This window comes from Mustela nivalis (assembly GCF_964662115.1).
Source record: "Mustela nivalis genome assembly, chromosome: X".
NCBI classification, from domain to species: domain Eukaryota; kingdom Metazoa; phylum Chordata; class Mammalia; order Carnivora; family Mustelidae; genus Mustela; species Mustela nivalis.
Genome location: NC_139040.1, coordinates 15,265,507 through 15,289,259, shown reverse-complemented (window position 1 = coordinate 15,289,259; position 23,753 = coordinate 15,265,507). Strand labels below are relative to the sequence as shown.

Below are 23,753 nucleotides of genomic sequence, written 5' to 3'. Positions count from 1 at the left end.
TACATGGAAAACCTCTTCTTATACTTTGTTTCCTTGCTTAGGTGACACCTCTAGAAAGACTTCCCCACCATCCCACTTCTTCCACATCCCACTTCCCCTGGCTTGGTTAGGTACCGCTTTCTTCTGTTTTTTTAACACCTCGTGTGTGTGTGTGTGTGTGTGTGTGTGTGTGTGTGTGTGTGTGTGTGTACACCATACTGTAATTGTTTATTATGTCTGCTTTCACTAACTAGGCTGAGAGCTCCTTGAAGGAAGGACATTGTTTTCATCTCTGAACCCTGGGGGCCTACTCAGCATAGTACTCTAATCACATATATTAAGAGAGTGGCTGGCGGGTTAGTGTGAAAGGAAAGAGGGAGGTCAGGTGTAACTGATAGTGGTGTGCGGTACATCTTGTAGTTAAGGGAAGTTCCAGAAGTTTGAGTTCAGTTTGCAGTTGAAATACAGCTATACCGTGGAATATTATTTGACCATGAAAAGGAGTGATGTCTAATACATGCTACAACAGGGATAAACCTTCAAAACAGGATGCCTAGTGAACAAAAGCCAAACATGAAAATTCATATTGTAGGATTCTGTTTATATGAAATGTCCAGAGTAGGCAAACCTATACATAAAGAAAACAGATTAGTGGTTGCCAGGGGCTGGAGTTTGGGGGGCGGTGGGGAGTGGCTGCTAATAGATATGGGGTTTCTTTTTGGAGCAATGAAAATGTTTTAAAATTAGATAGTGGTGATCAATATATGACTTTGTGACTATACTAAAAGCTACTGAATTGTGTGGTTCAAAGGGTAAACTTTATGGTATGTGAATTACATCTCCATAAAGCCATTATCAGTTTGATCAATATAGGTGTTAGTACCTAGAACATGGTGCACATCTGAATATCAGTATGATGGTCCAAATATAATTCTAGCAATACGCTGATGTCATAGTACTGGACTGAGGACTTCTTTTCCATGTTTTGATTTTGAAGCACATATTTTTATTTATTTTATTTTCATATATTTTTAACTTTTTAAAGATTCTACTTATTTATTTGCCAGACAGAGAGAAAGAGAGCACAGAGCGAGAGCACAGAGAGCACAGACAGAAAGAGAAGCAGGGAGAGGGAGAAGCAGGCTCCTCGCTGAGCAAGGAGCCCAATGCAGGACTTGGGGATCATGACCTGAGCCAAAGGCAGACACCCAACCAACTAAGCCACCAGGTGTCCCAAAGCACATATTTTTCAATTAAAATCTGAGCATTTAGTGGTAAAAGAGCTCAGTTGCTCTTCAAATGCCATTGACATTCCAGTTTGTTAAACGTGTATTATTTGGCTAGCCAGATGCTGTAAGAATAGTTTGGGAAGTGTTGTGTGTTTAACGGTCTTATGAACTGATGGATGGAGGTGGAGGTGGTAAACACATTTCTAACAGGATTATGCTGTCAGGTTGGGACACCTTGGAGCATATTCTGTGTGCAGATAATTTGAAGGTATTTTTTTATTTTGTTACATTCCTAATTACCCATTTATATCTTGATCTAGAGATGCAGTGATATATGCTTGTGCCCTAGGGAATGTTTTTTCCTCTTGTCCCACTGGATTATATGAATATTAGACTCTTAGATTTGCAAATTTAATACTACTTTAAAATGTAACTGCATTCGGTTTGGAAATTGGTTCTGAACCACACAGAGGACTATCATAAGAGTTTTTTTGGTTTTTTAAGATTTTATTTATTTATTTGACTGACAGAGATCACCAGTAGACAGAGAGGCAGGCAGAGAGAGAGAGAGGAGGAAACAGGCTCCCCGTGGAGCAGAGAGCCCGATGTGGGGCTCGATCCCAGGACCCTGAGATCATGACCTGAGCTGAAGGCAGAGGCTTTAACCCACTGAGCCACCCAGGTGCCCCTATCATAAGAGTTTTTCTGTTAACAATCCAAAGGTATGTATGGGGTATAAAAGAAGTAGTCTTTGTCCAGAAGAAGAGCTTATATGGTTCTTTTATTATTTCCAGGTCTTTTGGTGGGCCTTGTGCTTCGATACGGCATTCATGTTCCAAGTGACGTAAATAATGTGACCCTAAGCTGTGAAGTGCAGTCAAGCCCAACTACCTTATTGGTAAATGTTAGTGGAAAATTTTATGAATATACACTTAAAGGAGAAATTAGTTCACATGAACTCAATAACGTTCAAGATAATGAAATGCTTAGAAAGGTAAGTTCTTCATTAAAGGGAATATTTGGATTTTTTTAAAAGTGTATAACTAGTAGCAAAGGAAAGGAAGCCAATAGTGAATTTTTAATGATGTTGAAAATCAGTCTCTTAAAATGGAGAGAAATCTCAATTTGTGTGTGATATAATACGAAGGAAATAGACATCTGTACACTTCATTTTCTGACCGAGGCCAAGTACTATAATCCTTTTTGTTTCATTCTGTGATGTTTATAATTGTAATAAATGGTGACTAGTATTGACTCAAGCAGAATTTATAAGCATTTCTTTCAATTAGCAGATGGTCCTTAGAATTTTATGGTACTTCAGCACGTTGAGTTTATTTGATAATACCTAAAATATTCCATTAATATTTCCATTAATATTCCATTAAAATAAAATTAATATTATTTCTTCCTTGTTTTGACTGTGTTCTATATGGAGGACAATTTAATCTTTCCTTGATTCATAATCTGGCACAATTTCAGGGGCCTCATTCTGAGAACCAGATACTGTACCATGCTGTGCATAAAGCTTTATGTAGGAGGCTGTGCCGCAGTCTCACTGGCACCCCGACATTCCTGGAACTGCTTCTTCCTGTCCTTGCCATAGTTCCCCATGAAGCTTCTCAGGGCCTCTTTGCTCGTGTCTCCTGTTTGCCGCCCACCCTCGGCCAGGCGCCTCCACTTCTGTCTTCTGCATGGGCAGAACTTGGCTTTCAGAGCTACTTGGTTGTGGTTCTGACCATCCTTAATGCTTTTTACAGTTTTGTACAAGCTTAGTTTGCTTTGCAGCGAGAGTTCTTTCCACCTGTGGAAAATTCCAGTTCCTTAAAAGTTCTGGTAAATGAAGTTTTAGCATGGGTATGTGTGTAATAGCTTTGTGTTCATGTTGGATCCTGCTGCAGCCTTATGAACAGAAAGGGTCATCTGTATGATTATAAGAAATAGATATTAAAAGAAATGGGCCATCAGGACTAGAAATCTTAGTCACACAGAAAGTTCTTGCCATAATATTATGCTGTATACCCCTTAGAGGCATTACCTGTGTAAGAAGTCTGTTTCTTTTTGCCGGCAATAATGGTATACCCCCATATTTTGTTACCTAGTTGGGGGTCTCCTGAATTTAAAGCAAAGAAATGTTCATGATTTCCCCATTTTTAAGATTTTTTAATGTCATAGTATTTTACTACCCTTTCCCCAGATATGACTTAACTGATTGCTCCAACACTGTCTCCTTGTTGTTTGGTTGAGAAATAGAACGGCTATCCCATATGAAATACTTTTCAGTGACCACAGTAATATTCTTGACTTTCATCAGTTTAACATTCAATCTTTTTTTTAATAATTTGATAATGTAATACAAGGTCTTCTAAGGGAATTCATCTAAAAGAACTCTTTATTTTAACAGGTTACCTTTGATCCAGAAGTATTTTTCAACATATTACTTCCTCCTATCATATTTTATGCAGGATATAGTCTGAAAAGAGTAAGTGCTTGTATATTTCATATATTTTGAACAACTTTAAACTCTGTGGACTTTATCATGTCTGACACTTCAGAAACAGGCAGTTCTTTCCAGCTTTCCCTCCCTTCTCCTCTCCTTGCTGAAATTTATGCCTGTACAAAAATTATTTCTCTTATTTCCTTTAATGAATAATGCATTGAATATTAGCAAAGCACACTAGAATAGAAAGCCTTTTCTTTTCTAAATAATCAGTAAGTATTCTAACACACTGTAACTTTTTATTTCTTTTTTTTTTTTTTTTTTTAGAGACATTTCTTTCGAAACCTTGGGTCAATCCTAGCATATGCTTTTCTTGGAACAGCAATTTCTTGTTTTGTAATTGGGTAAGTACTTGAAAATTAAAACACTTTTTATCCTTCAAATTATACTTTTTAAATAATGCAAATTTGATTTATGTAGTATTGTATTCCTGAGTGTGCCTAAGGACCTTTTTCAATAAAATGTGTTCACGTAGATAAGAAATTGTTTGAATTCTCCTTAAGGACAAGATATTACCATATTTAAATGAAATGAGTTAAATTTGGGATTAGTCACAAAGTACTACATTAGACTCATCTTATTCTTACTATATTCTGACTTCTTTAACAGTTGCTGATTTTTTTCTAAAGTAGATATGTGTTTATTGAGCAGGTCAATAATGTATGGCTGTGTCACGCTGATGAAAGTAACTGGACAGCTTGCGGGAGATTTTTACTTTACAGACTGTCTGCTGTTTGGTGCCATTGTATCAGCAACTGACCCAGGTATGTGTCCATGAGAGCGGAGCTTCAGAACTTAAAGTACCGCATTTTAAAGATTTTTTAAAATTTATTTGACAGAGAGAGGTCACAAGTAGGCAGAGGAAGGCAGAGAGAGAGGAGGAAGCAGGCACCCCACTGAGCAGAGAGCCTGATGCAGAGCTCGATCCCAGGACCCTGAGACCATGACCTGAGGCGAAGCAGAGGCTTAACCCACTGAGCCACCCAGGCGCCCCAGTACAGCATTTTGCTAGCAAAAGCACATATGTGCAGTCCTTCCTTTGGGTGTAGAATTCATAAATTCCCATAGTACTGTACTTCCAATTATAGAGGAAAAAACAAAATTCATGGGTCCTTTTGGCGTAAGCACCCTATTTTATTTTATTTTATTTTATTTTATTTTATTTTATTTATTTTATTCCTTACATTTGCCATTACTGGTCCTCAGCTTGATGCTGTTTAGACAATGGCTCTAAGGCCTTTTCTTCAGAAATTCAGGTTGGTGTCTATCTTTAGTAATTGGGTATTTGGAGAATATGAACTAGATTAGTTAAAATGGGTAATAGTGGTACACTTCCTTTCATGCATTTAGAAGACCAGTTCCCTAAAAACCTTCTGTTTATATTCAGCTATCTGCCTGTAAGAATAAGAAAAATAGTTTTTATATGATCATTAGAAGGCAGTTGTGCTACCATTAGTGTGATTTAGCATCATTGGTAGGCCTTACTATACATTAAAGAATTGATTTATAAAATAAGCTTTATGGTTATGATATAGTTTTTTAAGGTTTTATTTATGTATTTTAGAGAGAGAGCACTGGGGTGCCTGAGTGGCTCAGTTGGTTAAGTGTCTGCCTTTCGCTTGGGTCATGATTCCAGGGTCATGGGATCAAGACCCCTGTCGGGCTCCCTGCTCAGCAGGGAGACTGTTCCCTCTCCCTCTCTCCCTGCTTGTGCGCCCTCTCTCTCTCTCTCTGTCTTTCAGATAAATGAAATCTTGAAAAAAAGAATGCTTTAGAGAGAGAGCACTCATACAAGCAACTGGGGGTTGGGGGTGTAGGGAGAGAGAATCTCAGGCAGACTCTGCAGTGAGCACAGAGCCCCACGAGGGGCTTAATCTCAGAATCCCGAGACTATGACCTGAGCCAAAACCAAAGTTGAATGCTTAACGGCCTGAGCCACCCAGGCACCCCTGAAATAGTTCTGATATGAACACAGCTGGAGAATGAATACCATTCTATGGAGTTAGGTGGTAATTTTCCTAATACAGTATTGATGAGCCTCACAGTTACTTCATGGTAGCAACTTAGAGAAGATACAGGCTGAAGACCTAGTGATGGGATCAAAGACTGGAGTTTTTGAACTAAGGATGCAAGGTTTCTTTCACTGGGCTTTAGGACCTCAGCAGAGATTTGTTCTGTTTCACTTTTTGCCCTTGTAAGTTAATCATCTTCTTTAACTGTCATGCAGCACAATTAAAGGTAGGATAATAAGCTTATCTCGGAATTCCTGTGTTAACTCTGATAACACAGGGCGTTATATATAGGAAGTAGGAAAATATGTTCTCTACTCTATATGAGATGATTTTATAAAACTCAGAGGGCATTTTACAGAGGCATTTATATAGTTCAGCATTTTTATTTATTTTTATTTATTTTTTTTAGTTTTTTAGTTCAGCATTTTTAAGACCGAAAATCAAAGTGCTCCTTTCAAGACCTTACTATTTAGAGCTGCTCCCATTATCTGTATGAAGATAAGATGGTTTTTGCAAGGAGGCAGTAGTCTCGATTTTCTGCGTCCTTTTGCTGAGAAGCAAAGCCCTTGGCTTTTCAACATCTATGAGAAATCTAAGTCAACTGGACTGGCTACATTAATTCAACCTTCTGGTCTTGTGTTGGTAGAGGTATTTCCCGAATGGCTCAAGTAAAAGTGTGCTGTTCATATTAAACTGGACAGTTAACATTTCTTCTGAGTTATATAGGCATTTGCCCCTATAATAATTCTGTTATTTGCAATAGAAGGGTGAGCCATGGGTTCTCTTTGCAAAATTCTTCAGCACTGCTTTTGCTCTCCTTTTCTCAGTAAGCTTTTGTGTCAGTATATTCCAAATGAAATGCTTTGCGGTAGAAACTACATCTTTTAAAATGCAAGTTTCCTGTTTCGTTGGTTGGCGTGTGAAGGGGCTTTCCCATCTCTGATTAGAATAATCTTTCATGTCTGCTTGGGTTTGTTTAGTGAGTGAGCTGTATGTGACTCAGCAACTAAAGTTATAGTACAACTTCAGCTCATCTGATTTTCTAAGAATTCTCATGGAATTGTTGCCTAGAAGAAGGTTTTATTTTGTTTTGTTTTTTAATCTTCTCAGGTTATAGCCTGGTCATTGGCTTCTTCTTAAGTTAAATATAACAGCTGTAATCCCGGTCATAAATTTCATCTCAGCCAAAAACCATACTTGTGCTTTCATTTCCTACTGTCTTTGCTAAACTAAAGCATGTGCCTGAAATTTGCAAGTCAAATAGAAACAAGTTGTAAGGCTCCAAGGAGAAAATGAAGTTAGCTGCAAGAGATGCTTTTCATAGTAACCCTTCTTCATCAGATTAATGATCACCTGGTCTGTAAGAAGTTCTGTATATATTCTTTATGGAAGAGAAATGTGCAAGACAAAGATGATTAGCGTTTGCATGAAACGTGTAGGTCAGCTCAGTCCTCCAGGGTTAATTTCAGCTGTTTGTAAGATAAAGGAAATATTGTGGTACACAGTTAAGAAAAAGAGCAGTATTGACAGGAACATACTGAATCTTTAATATGGTAAGAGAATTTGTTGGGATCAGATCCTAAGAGGAAGAGATGAATTTCTAAGTAGCCATCATAATCATCTATGAAGGGGACTGTGTTACATTTGTAATGTCTAAATACTTCTCTGACTCTCTCTGCATGCTAGTGACTGTCCTTGCCATATTCCACGAGCTTCAAGTGGATGTTGAACTCTATGCACTTCTTTTTGGGGAGAGTGTCCTCAACGATGCTGTTGCCATAGTGCTGTCTTCGTAAGTGTTTGTTTTCTTGTTATCTTCTATATTTTGAATATTGGGGTACTAGGAACCGAAAGTTGCTTATTGAATGAAGTACAATACAAATGCAGATGTTTGAAAGACTGAGGCATTGGTTTTTTTTCCCCTCCTAAAGAAATACATACTTAGAGACAACATGGAAAATGGGGGGAAGAAAAAATGGTATATCCTGCTCACACCTAAAGACAATTACTTTAAAGATTCAAGGCAATGCCTTTTATTCTTGTTTTCTATGCGTGATGAGTGCTGTTTTTACACAGTTGTGGCTGTGGTGTGTATATAATTTTTTATTCTATTTTAACATGATAATGTGAACATTTTCTTTTTTAATTAAATTTTTGGAACACATAAAATATTTACATGGTTCAAAAATCAAAAATGTATAGAGATATAACATAGGAAAGTCATGTTCTTACTCCCATTCTCATCCTCCTGTTCCCCCAGCCCCTTGTATGTAACCATTTTGATTAGTTTCTTGTGTATCCTCATATTTCTTCAACCAAATGCAACCACACATATGAATAAATATTCTCATTTGCCTCTTATTTCTTATTTTAAAAGTAGCATGCTAAATATAGACTATGCCTAGCTTTCTCTCACATAACTATATCCTGGAGCTCTCTCCATGTTGAAGCAGAAAGTTTTCTCATTCTTGGTTTGCAGCTACAGAGTACCTACCCTGTGTGCTGTACTATGAACTGTTAAAGTTGGTTTACTCAGTCTCCCATTGCTGGAAGCATTAAAGAGTTTTTAGTCCTTTGCTATCCCAAACGATGCTACAGTGTTTAACCTTGACCTCACCTGTTTTATACATGCATAGGTATATTCATTGGATAATTTTCCAGAAGTGAAATTAGTATGTTCAAGAGTAAATACATTTGTAATTTGGTAGACATTGCTACATTGCCTGTCAAAGAGATTATGCCATTTTGCACTTTAACCACTGAATTATGGGAGTGTCTGTTTCCTCATAGCTTCCCCAACAGAATATTTGTCAGACTTTTACTTTTTTGCCACTTTGATGATTGAACAATATCTCATGGTAGTTTAATTTGTATTTCTCATGTTTAACGTAAGCATTGCAGAAATGTTTAATTTTTAGAAGCGGTAAGACAATTACTGAAATGATACGTTAATACTTTAATCTACTTATGGAAGTTACCATACATGTTAGCAGAAGGTGTTTGCTGGTGAAAAAAATGAGTGTGAACCTTAGAGGGACTCAGTCCTGCCAACCCACTCCTACTAAGCAAATATCTAGCCCTGTAGACAGTTGCCTTTACAGGACAGCATCCACCACCCAACAAATAATTACCTGACCCCAAATACCAATAGTGCCAGAACTGAGACACCCTGGTGTTTTAACCAAGCTCACTTGTACATTGTTCTTAATATTGCAGTTGGTATCATCTACTCTTTTGCATTCTACCTCTTTGTCATTATTTATGATAATAAAATTAATATGTTTATAACAATCTCAAAAGTATTTGATGTAGAAAGTAGAACATTCCTGAAATTTTAGATCTCAGATAACCACTATTAAGGTTTTCATTTAGGCCTTTCCATTAGGATATTAACATACATATAAATATATTTTCACAATTAAAAAATATACCAATTTTATTTTATTTATTTTTTTGATTTTATTAATTTTTTATTTTTTATAAACATATATTTTTACCCCAGGGGTACAGGTCTGTGAATCACCAGGTTTACACACTTCACAGCACTCACCAAAGCACATACCCTCCCCAATGTCCATAATCCCACCCCCTTCTCCCAAACCCCCTCCCCCCAGCAACCCTCAGTTTGTTTTGTGAGATTAAGAGTCACTTATGGTTTGTCTCCCTCCCAATCCCATCTTGTTTCATTGATTCTTCTCCTACCCACTTAAGCCCCCATGTTACATCACCACTTCCTCATATCAGGGAGATCATATGACAGTTGTCTTTCTCTGCTTGACTTATTTCGCTAAGCATGATACGCTCTAGTTCCATCCATGTTGTTGCAAATGGCAAGATTTCATTTCTTTTGATGGCTGCATAGTATTCCATTGTGTATATATACCACCTCTTCTTGATCCATTCATCTGTTGATGGACATCTAGGTTCTTTCCATAGTTTGGCTATTGTGGACATTGCTGCTATAAACATTCGGGTGCACGTGCCCCTTTGGATCACTACGTTTGTATCTTTACGGTAAATACCCAATAGTGCAATTGCTGGGTCATAGGGCAGTTCTATTTTCAACATTTTGAGGAACCTCCATGCTGTTTTCCAGAGTGGCTGGACCAGCTTGCATTCCCACCAACAGTGTAGGAGGGTTCCCCTTTCTCCACATCCTCGCCAGCATCTGTCATTCCCTGACTTGTTGATTTTAGCCATTCTGACTGGTGTGAGGTGATATCTCATTGTGGATTTGATTTGTATTTCCCTGATGCCGAGTGATATGGAGCACTTTTTCATGTGTCTGTTGGCCATCTGGATGTCTTCTTTGCAGAAATGTCTGCTCATGTCCTCTGCCCATTTCTTGATTGGATTATTTGTTCTCTGGGTGTTGAGTTTGCTAAGTTCTTTATAGATTCTGGACACTAGTCCTTTATCTGATATGTCATTTGCAAATAATTTCTCCCATTCTGTCAGTTGTCTTTTGATTTTGTTAACTGTTTCCTTTGCTGTGCAAAAGCTTTTGATCTTGATGAAATCCCAATAGTTCAATTTTTGCCCTTGCTTCCCTTGCCTTTTGCGTTGTTCCTAAGAAGATGTTGCTGCGGTAGAGGTCGAAGAGGTTGCTGCCTGTGTTCTCAAGGATTTTGATGGATTCCTTTCGCACATTGAGGTCCTTCATCCATTTTGAGTCTATTTTTGTGTGTGGTGTAAGGAAATGGTCCAATTTCATTTTTCTGGATGTGGCTGTCCAATTGAAGAGGCTGTCTTTTTTCCATTGGACATTCTTTCCTGCTTTGTCGAAGATTAGTTGACCATAGAGTTGAGGGTCTATTTCTGGGCTCTCTATTCTGTTCCATTGATCTATGTGTCTGTTTTTGTGCTAGTACCATGCTGTCTTGATGATGACAGCTTTGTAATAGAGCTTGAAGTCCGGAATTGTGATGCCACCAACGTTGGCTTTCTTTTTCAATATCCCTTTGGCTATTCGAGGTCTTTTCTGGTTCCATATAAATTTTAGCATTATTTGTTCCATTTCTTTGAAAAAGATGGATGGTACTTTGATAGGAATTGCATTAAATGTGTAGATTGCTTTAGGTAGCATAGACATTTTCACAATATTTATTCTTCCAATCCAGGAGCATGGAACATTTTGCCATTTCTTTGTGTCTTCCTCAATTTCTTTCATGAGTACTTTATAGTTTTCTGAGTATAGATTCTGTGTCTCTTTGGTTAGGTTTATTCCTAGGTATCTTATGGTTTTGGATGCAATTGTAAATGGGATTGACTCCTTAATTTCTCTTTCTTCTGTCTTGCTGTTGGTGTAGAGAAATGCAACTGATTTCTGTGCATTAATTTTATATCCTGACACTTTACTGAATTCCTGTATAAGTTCTAGCAGTTTTGGAGTGGAGTCTTTTGGGTTTTCCACATATAGTATCATATCATCTGCGAAGAGTGATAATTTGACTTCTTCTTTGCCGATTTGGATGCCTTTAATTTCCTTTTGTTGTCTGATTGCTGAGGCTAGGACCTCTAGTACTATGTTGAATAGCAGTGGTGATAATGGACATCCCTGCCATGTTCCTGACCTTAGCGGAAAAGCTTTCAGTTTTTCTCCATTGAGAATGATATTTGCGGTGGGTTTTTCATAGATGGCTTTGATGATATTGAGGTATGTGCCCACTATCCCTACACTTTGAAGAGTTTTGATCAGGAAGGGATGCTGTACTTTGTCAAATGCTTTTTCAGCATCTATTGAGAGTATCATATGGTTCTTGTTCTTTCTTTTATTGATGTGTTATATCACATTGACTGATTTGCGGATGTTGAACCAACCTTGCAGCCCTGGAATAAATCCCACTTGGTCGTGGTGAATAATCCTTTTAATGTACTGTTGAATCCTATTGGCTAGTATTTTGTTGAGTATTTTCGCATCTGTGTTCATCAAGGATATTGGTCTATAGCTCTCTTTTTTGGTGGGATCCTTGTCTGGTTTGGGGATCAAGGTGATGCTGGCCTCATAAAATGAGTTTGGAAGTTTTCCTTCCATTTCTATTTTTTGGAACAGTTTCAGGAGAATAGGAATTAGTTCTTCTTTAAATGTTTGGTAGAATTCCCCCGGGAAGCCGTCTGGCCCTGGGCTTTTGTTTGTTTGGAGATTTTTAATGACTGTTTCAATCTCCTTACTGGTTATGGGTCTGTTCAGGCTTTCTATTTCTTCCTGGTTCAGTTGTGGTAGTTTATATGTTTCTAGGAATGCATCCATTTCTTCCAGATTGTCAAATTTATTGGCGTAGAGTTGCTCATAGTATGTTCTTATAATAGTTTGTATTTCTTTGGTGTTAGTTGTGATCTCTCCTCTTTCATTCATGATTTTATTTATTTGGGTCCTTTCTCTTTTCTTTTTGATAAGTCGGGCCAGGGGTTTATCAATTTTATTAATTCTTTCAAAGAACCAGCTCCTAGTTTTGTTGATTTGTTCTATTGTTTTTTTGGTTTCTATTTCATTGATTTCTGCTCTGATCTTTATGATTTCTCTTCTCCTGCTGGGCTTAGGGTTTCTTTCTTGTTCTTTCTCCAGCTCCTTTAGGTGTAGGGTTAGGTTGTGTACCTGAGACCTTTCTTGTTTCTTGAGAAAGGCTTGTACCGCTATATATTTTCCTCTCAGGACTGCCTTTGTTGTGTCCCACAGATTTTGAACCGTTGTATTTTCATTATCATTTGTTTTCATGATTTTTTTCAATTCTTCTTTAATTTCCCGGTTGACCCATTCATTCTTTAGAAGGATGCTGTTTAGTCTCCATGTATTTGGGTTCTTTCCAAACTTCCTTTTGTGGTTGAGTTCTAGCTTTAGAGCATTGTGGTCTGAAAATATGCAGGGAATGATCCCAATCTTTTGATACCGGTTGAGTCCTGATTTAGGACCGAGGATGTGATCTATTCTGGAGAATGTTCCATGTGCACTAGAGAAGAATGTATATTCTGTTGCTTTGGGATGAAATATTCTGAATATATCTGTGATGTCCATCTGGTCCAGTGTGTCGTTTAAGGCCTTTATTTCCTTGCTGATCTTTTGCTTGGATGATCTGTCCATTTCAGTGAGGGGAGTGTTAAAGTCCCCTACTATTATTGTATTATTGTTGATGTGTTTCTTTGATTTTGTTATTAATTGGTTTATATAGTTGGCTGCTCCCACGTTGGGGGCATAGATATTTAAAATTGTTAAATCTTCTTGTTGGACAGACCCTTTGAGTATGATATAGTGTCCTTCCTCATCTCTTATTATAGTCTTTGGCTTAAAATCGAATTGATCTGATATAAGGATTGCCACTCCTGCTTTCTTCTGATGTCCATTAGCATGGTAAATTCTTTTCCATCCCCTCACTTTAAATCTGGAGGTGTCTTCGGGCTTAAAATGAGTTTCTTGGAGGCAACATATAGATGGGTTTGTTCCAGTCCTCCGGAATTCTACGGAAAGCGGAAAGCGCTCAGGGAACAAAAGCTCCCGAAAGCAAACCCAAGCGGATTACTCACCCCAGCCCCGGGTAAGGGCGGTGCAATTCCGCCTGGGGCAAAGACACTTGAGAATCACTACAACAGGCCCCTCCCCCAGGAGATCAACAAGAAATCCAGGGAAGACCAAGTTCACCTACCAAGGAGTGCGGTTTCAATACCAAGGAGAGCAGCAGAATTCCAGAGGAGGAGAAAGAAAAGCACGGAACTCATGGCTTTTTCCCTGTGATTTTTTTTAGTCTTGCAGTTAATTTAAATTTTTTTCTTTTTCATTTTTTGTTTTTTTTTTTTTCTCGCCTTCGGGTAAAATTTTTTTTTTAACTGTTACCTTTTTCTTTTTTAACGATTTTTTACTAGTTTATCTAATATATATATATTTTTTCTTTTTTACATTTTTCTTAGGTGTTTTCTTTATTTTAATTCTTTTCTTTTCTTTTTTTTTTCCTTTTTTCTTATTTTTTTCTTTCCTCCTTTTTGAACCTCTTTTTATCCCCTTTTTCCCCCCTCACGATTTTGGATCTCTTCTAATTTGTTTAAAGCATATTTTCCTAGGGTTGTTGCCACCCTTTTAGTATTTTACTTGCCCCTTCATATACTCTTATCTGGTCAAAATGACAAGACGGAAAAATTCAACACACAAAAAAGAACAAGAGGCAGTACCGAAGGCTAAGGACCTAATCAATACAGACATTGGTAATATGTCAGATCTAGAGTTCAGAATGACAATTCTCAAGGTTCTAGCCGGGCTCGAAAAAGGCATGGAAGATATTAGAGAAACCCTCTCGAGAGATATAAAAGCCCTTTCTGGAGAAATAAAAGAACTAAAATCTAACCAAGTTGAAATCAAAAAAGCTATTAATGAGGTGCAATCAAAAATGGAGGCTCTCACTGCTAGGATAAATGAGGCAGAAGAAAGAATTAGTGATATAGAAGACAATGACAGAGAATAAAGAAGCTGAGCAAAAGAGGGACAAACAGCTACTGGACCATGAGAGGAGAATTCGAGAGATAAGTGACACCATAAGACGAAACAACATTAGAATAATTGGGATTCCAGAAGAAGAAGAAAGAGAGAGGGGAGCAGAAGGTATACTGGAGAGAATTACTGGGGAGAATTTCCCCAATATGGCAAAGGGAACGAGCATCAAAATTCAGGAGGTTCAGAGAACGCCCCTCAAAATCAATAAGAATATGCCCACACCCCGTCACCTAATAGTAAAATTTACAAGTCTCAGTGACAAAGAGAAAATCCTGAAAGCAGCCCTGGAAAAGAAGTCTGTAACATACAATGGTAAAAATATTAGATTGGCAGCTGACTTATCCACAGAGACCTGGCAGGCCAGAAAAGCTGGCATGATATTTTCAGAGCACTAAACGAGAAAAACATGCAGCCAAGAATACTATATCTAGCTAGGGTATCGTTGAAAATAGAAGGAGAGATTAAAAGCTTCCAGGACAAACAAAAACTGAAAGAATTTGCAAATACCAAACCAGCTCTACAGGAAATATTGAAAGGGGTCCTCTAAGCAAAGAGAGAGCCTACAAGTGGTAGATCAGAAAGGAACAGAGACCATATACAGTAACAGTCACCTTACAGGCAATACAATGGCACTAAATTCATATCTCTCAATAGTTACCCTGAATGTTAATGGGCTAAATGCCCCTGTCAAAAGACACAGGGTATCAGAATGGATAAAAAAAAATTTATTTTATTTTTAAATTTAATTTTGTTTCATTTAAATTCAATTAATTAACATATGTATTATTAGTTTCAGAAGTAGAATTCAATGATTCATCAGTTGCATATAACACCCAGTGCTCATTGTATCAAGTGGCCTCCTTAATGCCCATCACCCAATTACCCCATTCCCCCACCCCTATATTAATAATTTTTAAACAAAAAAGGCATAGTACTAAACATACTCTTCTGTAACTTGCTTTTCTCATTTGGACATTTTACTGTGTTAATACTTCTACCATCCCTTTGTATGATACACCACAAATTTACCTCTCCTGTCCCTTACCGTTTAATGTTCAGTGTTTTCTAATATTGTTTTATTGTGAATGGCACTGCAGTGAACATATTTATGTGTAAATCTCTGTGAATCCTTGTGAGCTTTTCTGTATGATTCTTAGAAGTTGAATTTCTAGGCCAATGGATGTGATCAGTAAAAAATTGAGAGATACAGTCCTATTTCCCTCCAAAAATGTAATATAGGTCTATTTGAAAGCAGTTGCACTACATGTAAAAGGAGCCATAGGTATAGTAATACCCAGGTTCCAGGAATATAGCACAGGGAACTAGTCCAAAATTTGGTAAAAATGCAAAAATGCTCTTTCACATGTTTATTATGGTAGCAAAAATATTAGAAGCGAGTTTTACATGTCTAGCAGTAGGGAAATGGTTAAACAAATGGTTATATCCATTTGGACCATTCTTGACGTCTTAAAAATCATAAAAGGTGGTGGGACCCTTTATGTATAGATAAGAAGCCATTTCATATTTATTAAAATAATTTTTTTAACTTAACTGTGGAGGTATGAAAAAAAACTTGGTGTATATGGTATAGCAAGCCCATTTTCAGCCCGAACCTTAAAAGGTATTGCAGTAACCACAGGGAAAATTCATTATATTCCTGGGAATGTATTTTTTTCTTCTTCTTTTCTTTGACATGACTTGTATGATGTCTTTGAGTCCACTTTTTATAAAAACACTGATATGTCAATTAACTGAGATGAGAACGGATTTACTAATGGTAGGCACTCTTGCCAGACACCTGCTGGCAACAGTGATCTTCTCAGCCACTTCTCTTTCCCAGGGTGACCATTTTAAAAGAAGCATTTTAGACCAGGTTTGGACTTGTAAGTTCAAGATGGAGAGTGTCTCCTGTAATTGCGTGTCTTGGCCACTTGCAGAGTGACTTTCTTTCAAAAGTTTGAGGTAGAGATCCAGCTGAGTAAGCTGAGTGGATTCTAATTCCTTGGATGGACGTTCAAGCCCTTTTCCCTATAAAAGTCTATTTCAGTGAGTGAATAGATGTTAGGCATTGAGCCCATTCTGGTATTCTAAAAGTTGAAAGGGTATTTCAGTCATCTTTTTTTTCCCATAGGAAAAACAAAATGTGACCAGGTTGAGTATTGAGCAGTATTCTTTATATTCTTATGCCTCTGCTGAAAACAAGTGGAATTTTTCATTAGTTTGTTCACATTAGTATGTTAGGGCTTGTAGGCATTCAGTGCTAGGAAGTCTTGAACAGAGTCATAGAAGAATAGTACTGCAGTGTCTTGACACTGGAGAAAAAGGCTCAGTCCAACTTCACATAGAAGACCTTAAAACATTTAATCTCCTGAAATTGTCATTTAAAGTAAAAGCTGAATTTTCTTGCTAGCTGGACCCACCACAGGGTGTTTTGGTAACCTTTTGTCCTTATTTTGCCCATTCAAATCAAAGGTTTTTGTCCCCTTTCCCCCGTACCCTCCTCCGGCCCTGATTTCATCTTTTGAGCTCTACGACTCTAGAGAATGTATTTATTTATTATTTTTAAGATAGTTTTTGAAGTAAAAGTTGCTTCTAGAAGTAAAAACGATCTCTTTTTTGTAGCTCAATAGTGGCATACCAGCCAGCTGGAGACAACAGCCACACCTTTGATGTCACAGCCATGTTCAAGTCTATTGGGATTTTCCTTGGGATCTTCAGTGGCTCTTTCGCAATGGGTGCTGCTACTGGGGTGGTAACCGCTTTAATATCCTTTTGTTAATCTTTCCTTGTTAACTGAAAAAGTGGTTGAATACTATATTCCATGGTCTCTCCTGCTCCATAATTGGTGTTGTGGTTACAATTATTTTTTTAAAGATTTTATTTATTTGAGAAAGAGACAGCATGAGAGAGGAGCATGAGCAGTGTGGAGCAACAGGCAGAGGGAGAGGGAGAAGCGGACTCGCCACTGAGCAGGGAGCCTGACGCAGAGCTCCATCCCAGGGCCCTGAGGTTATGATCTGAGCCGAAGGCAGACACTTAACTGACTGAGCCACTTGGATGCCCCTATTTATTTATTTCAGAGAGAGAGAGAGTGGAGGGGGAAGGGCAGAGGGAGAGAATCTTCAAGCAGACTCCCCACGAAGTGTGGAGCCCAGTGTGGGGCTCAGTCCCGGGATCCATGAGATTGTGACCTGAGCTGAAACCAAGGGTTGGGTGCTTACCCGACATCCACCCAGGTGACCCCATTGTGTTATAATTATTAACCATATAATCAAGGACTTGGTTTGAAAACATTATGTAATCATGTAAATAAAGGAATTTCCTTATTTTGCATTGGGCTCCATGCTCTCCAACTTTCACTACCAGAGTCTAATTAGACACAGTGACTCTCTGGGAGTGAATTTTAAGACTATAGGCTAAATTGATATAAAGGTAAATATATTTCACTGAGCCTCTGGGTTTTCTGCACTGCTGTTCATTTGCTCTTTGCTGAGTGGGACAAATAGGAAATGTATGACCATAATGTCAGTTGAACAAAATCAGCTTCCTGGGTTTGGACAGATGGGAGTTCATCTCTGCTCTCAATGGTTTTAACCTTCATTTCTAGAGTGCTTGGCACTGCCACTGATTTGCTATTAGAAATGTTGGGCAAGTCATTCTTGTGCTCATTCAGAAAGCACTCCTTGATTGCCTGCTGCGTGCAAGTTGCTATGCTCTGGGCATCAAAGATGGGCAAGACAGACATGACCTCTGTCTTCCTGGAGCTTCCAGTATGGGAGCACTGGCCCTTCACCTGTGGGCCCTCAGTGTAGGAGGGTGGCAGGTGGGGACAACAGGAAAGATGAGTGGGACCAGATGGTCTCTAAAGAGCTTCCAACTCCAAAATGTCTAAGATATTTTCATGTAAAACAAATACTTTTGGGGGCACCTGACTGGCTCAGTCAGTAGAATGTGTGACTCATGACCTCAGGGTTGTGAGTTCGAGCTCTACGTTGAGTGCAGAGATCACTTAAAAGTAAGATCTTTAAAGAAAGTAATAAACAACAAATACTTTTTTTCAAGGATCTGTAAGTGTGCTCTCCTTCAGCCTTGTGCTGGAAGAGACTTGTCTTACAGCTTTTTACAGGTGAACTGAGGCACAAATAGATAGTACAAAGTTCTGAAGGAGGAACCAGGACAAATCATACCGCTGTCCCCTTGCAGTCTCCTTGAGGGGAGGGAGAGTATCTTGTTCATCTTTCTGCTGTGGTACACATTTTTTGAAGCAGACGTAGATTCCGTCCTGAGATTTGTTACAGGTCTGCACAGGCCCTTCCCCGGTCGACTAACAAATAATTTTTAGATTCATATAAGTGAGTGACATGCCTCAGTTTCTTCATCATGGAATGCTCTACATCACGGAGGTACTAGGGGATCAAGTAAACATGAAATCTCATGGAAATGCCACGTTCTTAGCAATTGAAAATTGCTATAATTAGGGAAGCTGTCTTGCTTTGAGTTGCAGGTTAATAGTCAGAGGGGGCCTGTCGTGTATCTGATTTGTTGCTCGCCTTTCTGACTGTCCTTTATGATGTGGTTTCCAGCAAGGCATGTGATACCCATAAAACAATTGGACTGACAAAACTATGTGACTTCCTCATGGAAGCAGAGACTGCAGACTCCTTGGTACAACGCTCCTTTTAAGAAGTCTTTCACTTTGGTGCCTCCTTATTCTGTGTCTTGTGTTAGATTGAAGAACCCTTCTTGCCCTATCATGGTTGCCTTGCCTCAACTTATTTTTTGTAGTCTTACTTTTGTATTATGAGATCCTGTTACCAACCTTGACAGTCTTACGTGACAAAGTTCACCAAATTACGGGAGTTCCAGCTGTTGGAGACAGGCTTGTTCTTCTTGATGTCCTGGAGTACCTTCCTCTTGGCTGAAGCATGGGGCTTCACAGGTAGGATCCTTTCTCTTTTTGATCGTCAGCCTTCACAGGGAGTGACTTTGCTAGTCATTGCTTCCACTCGTGGACACATCCTCTACCATTTGAACATACTTGTTAGCGTTGGGATTTGTGCTGTCACTTAGAATATAAAAAAAGATTTTTAATGGAAGTGGTTCCTCTTAAAGTAAGTCACAACTGGAAATTTCAACACTAAGCATATGATCTTCTGTAAAATACAAGCCTCGGTATGAAAGTCGGGAAGTCTCCTTTGATGTGAACTTGGAACTTGTTGTCTTTATAGGTGTGGTTGCAGTGTTGTTCTGTGGCATCACACAGGCCCATTATACCTACAATAATCTGTCCACCGAGTCTCAGCATAGAACTAAACAGGTAAGAGAAGCTTATAATTATAGTTTGTGAATAAATGTTTCCTCCTTGGCAGCAAAACCAAAGTCTGTCTTTACTGAAAAACCATCTTTGGTTGGTTCCAAATGATGTCCACTCGTTTCAGCTCCTCTTCCTTTGATTCCAAAGATAGATGGGATTGGCAGGTGGAAGGGTGGCAGCATTTAAGGTAGAGATAGTTCATCAGAATAGCTAGGGGCCATTATTACTGTGGCTCCGGTGATCAGTTGGCTTCCCTTCCTTGTTTTCCTAATCAAATTGCTTTTAAGAGGAACGTTTTGGAAGTTCACTCAGGTTCGCCTAGAAGGACCGCTGAGTGTTAGAAACAAGATACATTTCTGATCTGACTGGCTCTGCTGCTGGGTGACATGGAGATGATCAACCTCCCATGGGCACCTCGCAGCTGCTCTGTTTCCAGGAATGTCAGCTACACCCGTGGTTGGGTTTCACATGGTGCTAAGTGATCAGGTGTGCAGGGAACCTGAAGGGACTTACAGAGGAAATAGGCATAGCGTTTCCTAGTCTCATGGGGTGTTTGGGACAAATGAATGAATGATAGGAAATGTCTGGAATAGAACTAAATGCATACTTGATTATGATTAGATGCCTCCAGTTTTGCCAAATGACTAGAACACAGTGAGATTAGCCTGGAAAGGACTCCCGCTCAAGTGGGAACAAATGTCCTTATTCTTTTCTTCTTTCTTCTGGGGATACAAATTGAGTATGTGACCTGTGCTTTTTCCTAACTCTTCAAAAGAGTTAGACTTTTTTTCCCCCAAGCATATACGCTGAGGCTACAAATCCCTTTTATGAATTAATTTACTGTACTAAGTGTAGAGAAGAAAATCAGCTGGGGCTTTTGGTATTTTTTTAGACAGTGGAGTGGGGAATTTAAAAAAAAAAAAAGTCTTTTGGTCTTGTTGGTGATTTGAAGCTTGTATAACATTAGAAAAACCCAGACTAATGGAACTTTTAGATAGCATGTTTCAAATGATTTGCCATACAAGAGGTCAGAGAAGTGGGGAAATGGTTTGAGGCTTGCGGAGGCTGGAAAACTATCATCGAAGAAATGGTATACCTAGAAAGATTGGAAGGATTCAGAAAAGCATAGAGAAAGGATAAGAAAAGAAGCTGTGGGGAAACAGTACTGGTAAAGGCAGGAACGAAAAGGTAGCTAGCGTCAGCGAATGGAAAGCCGCACAGGGGTTGGCAGACAGCAGCCAGACCTCCTGGTAAGGTCTGCGGGCTGACGATGATGATGCTGACATTTCTAAATGGTTGGAAACAAAAGAAGATGATTTTGTGACACAGGAAAATTCTTTGAAATTCAGACTGCAGTGTCCATTAGTAGTTTTATTGGCATACTGCCACACTCGTTTTTTTTTTTTTTTTTAACATGTAGTCTGTGGTTGCTTTTGTGCTACGTTGGTAGAATTGAGTGACTATGACAGGGACCACGTGGCCCACGGAGCCTCAAGTATTTACTCTCTCTCTGATCCTTCATAGGAAAATTTTGCCAGCCCTTGGTATTGTGGTTCAAAGCAGAGAGTCTGTGTTGTTCCAAATCCTGGTTCTACTGCTTGCTGGCTGTGTGACCAGGGGCAAGTTACACAACTTGTCTGTTCTTCAGTGTTGTTATCTTTAAAATGAGGATCACGATAGTACTTACCTCATGGAGTTGTAAGATTAAAACGAGATAATGCTTGTAAAGTCCTTAGCATAGTATCAGGCATATAGTAAAAACCAGATAAAGCTTAGCTATTATGCTTAAACAAATAAGTATAATTATAGCATATTAATTCATTTAAAGTAAATTAAGAATGTACTTACTTATTTCCATTTTTAATTTCTGTTTTTTTAAGAATGAGGCAAGCTCGGTTTAAAAAGTTTAACTTGCCCAAAGCCACACAGCCAGCAAGTAGGAAAAACAGGCTTCAAGCCAAGGCATTTTGACCCCTGGGCACCTGTTGTTACTTAACCACTACCCTGTTTAGTGGGGCAGAGGCTCGTGTGAATGAGCAGTGGTAGATAACTGTGACGGACGGATGCTGGATTACACAGGGCCTGGGATTCATTCATGCGGCAATTCAAGTCGCAAGTCTCAGCTCGCTGCTGGGTCAGTAACACTTGCCTGGGCAGCGGTGTGAACGGCGGGGCACTCAGGCAGCCGGGGAGGGGAGGATCACAGGGCTATAACCCGCAAGCCCCTGCTCCCTAAACAAGGGCTAAGACCCACGTGAAAAGTGAAATCACACAAGCAGTTGTCACGAAGCGTTCGGTGCCAAGAGAAAAGAATTTGAACTGCATCTTCCAGCCTAGAAGAGGGAGGTGTCTTCCAACTATCGTATCCGGAGAGACCCAGCCGATGAGGCTGTGGGATGGGGGCAGCAGGATACAGTTAGGGGCCCTTTGCAGTAATTAGGATTTGAGCTTGCTGAAAGCTTTAGACTAAGCCAGTGGCAGGGACAAGGAACCTCCCCATAGGAAACTTGACAGGTTTTGGAGGAGGAGGTGGAAGACAATGACTAAACTTGGGGATTGACAAAGGAAATGATGGGGGGACGTGCGGGGGCGACATTTCTGGCTTTATCTGTGGGACTAGAAATGTCATCCCTACATTTGCTCCCCTCTGAAGCACCTGTTTGAGGGCTATACATGAGCTTTACATATGTGAAGTGTCTACGTTGTTATCTTAGTGATACTCGTGTTTTCAAATTACATAACTTAATGTATTTACTGGACTAACCTTTCAAAATTTCGTTTCAGTTGTTTGAGCTTCTCAATTTCTTGGCAGAGAATTTCATCTTCTCCTACATGGGACTGACACTGTTCACCTTCCAGAACCATGTCTTTAACCCAACATTTGTAGTGGGCGCATTTGTATCCTTTATTATGTGTTCTATTTTGAAAACCTCTTTTCGATTGAGATTCACACGTGTGTTCTGGAGAGGTGGTTGATAAGAATACATTTAAATATATAAAATTTTCCTCTGAGTAAAACAAAGGAAGAATTGCAACTCTTTTTCCTATTCTATGTATTCTATTCTCTTTTCATCTTGTTTATTGCACAAGTAACACGGGTTGAGATGGCAGAAAAAGGTCTCCAACCATTCCAGCAGTCCCCCAAAATAAAACTGTTAGTCCTTTGTCACTGAAGGGAAGAGAGAGCGCAGATCCTGGGAAAGAGTTTGCAGTCTGCGCCGTGGGGCAATAGCTGCAGGATAGTGAAAGGCTGAAGGGGGCTGCTTTCCTCTGTCTCTGTCTCTGGCTTTAAAAACCAGTCGAATGGAGAAGCTGAGCACATGAAAGCAAGCACTCAGTAGTGCCAGCCTTGGGAGAGGACAGGAGAAAATGGAATCTAACACGTGTGGGGAAGGGTAAGCGTCCAGCGGGAGGAGGCATGGCTCCGCCATTGTTGCAGGAGAGTACAGGGAATGTCAAGATGCAGGTACACACCTGTAAGGTAGAGTTCCTGTCTGATGGCTTCTATTTTTATCTGTAAAGTAGGAGGTGAGAGCATCTGCTGAGAGGGAGGGAAGAGCAGGTGGCCTATCAGTTTTCTATTGTATAACAAAGCACCCTAAAAGGTAGTAGCTTAAAACAACAAGCACCAGTTACCTCACACAGTTTCTGAGGGTCAGGAATCCAGGAACAGCTTAGCTGGGTTCTGGCACAAGGCTCTCTCCTGAGGTTGCAGTCGAGTTCTGGACTCGGGCTCTCCTCTCTCGGGACTTGTCTGAGGCTTGGAGGATCCTCCCCATCTCACTCACATGGCCTTTAGCCAGAGGCCTTTCTCCAGGGGACCTCCTCATGGGGCAGCTCACAGCATAACTTTGCCCAGAGGGAGCGAGCTGAGAGAGCATGAAGATGGAAGCTGATGTGCCTTTTATAACCTAATCTCAGAAGTGACTGTCATCCCTTCGTCCACATTGTATTGGTCACACTCATGGCCGCTGGTAAGTGTACGCAGGGACTATACGAAGGTGTGAACACTAGGGGACCCTCTTGGAGGCTGGCTCCCACAGGTGATCGGAGTTTTGAGGAGAGGGTTTAGAAATACACGTAGAGAGCGTGGGCAAGCGAGTGAGTAAGTTGACTGAAGAAATGCAGTAGAATTGCCGAGCAGTACTAAGGATGCTTTTGAGTTTGAGGAATAGGTGCGAACAGCAGAATCGGTCTGCCCTGCGGTACTACTTTGCCCAGGAGTACTTGGCTGGAAGCATGGAGA

The 23,753-nt window shown here is 39.5% G+C and overlaps 1 protein-coding gene across 5 annotated transcripts in view; it reads left to right on the top strand.

Annotated features, from left to right (window-relative positions):
* SLC9A6 (solute carrier family 9 member A6) overlaps positions 1 to 23,753 on the top strand; it is a 58,441-nt gene that overhangs the window by 9,790 nt on the left and 24,898 nt on the right. For all 5 annotated transcript variants that reach the window (XM_082716981.1, XM_082716980.1, XM_082716979.1 and 2 more), the window contains 9 exons: positions 2,003 to 2,202; positions 3,610 to 3,687; positions 3,973 to 4,049; positions 4,357 to 4,469; positions 7,404 to 7,509; positions 16,816 to 16,957; positions 19,027 to 19,132; positions 19,422 to 19,510; positions 22,292 to 22,405. In XM_082716981.1, the coding sequence (XP_082573107.1) occupies positions 2,003 to 2,202; positions 3,610 to 3,687; positions 3,973 to 4,049; positions 4,357 to 4,469; positions 7,404 to 7,509; positions 16,816 to 16,957; positions 19,027 to 19,132; positions 19,422 to 19,510; positions 22,292 to 22,405 (1,025 nt within the window). The remainder of the gene's footprint in view (positions 1 to 2,002; positions 2,203 to 3,609; positions 3,688 to 3,972; positions 4,050 to 4,356; positions 4,470 to 7,403; positions 7,510 to 16,815; positions 16,958 to 19,026; positions 19,133 to 19,421; positions 19,511 to 22,291; positions 22,406 to 23,753) is intronic.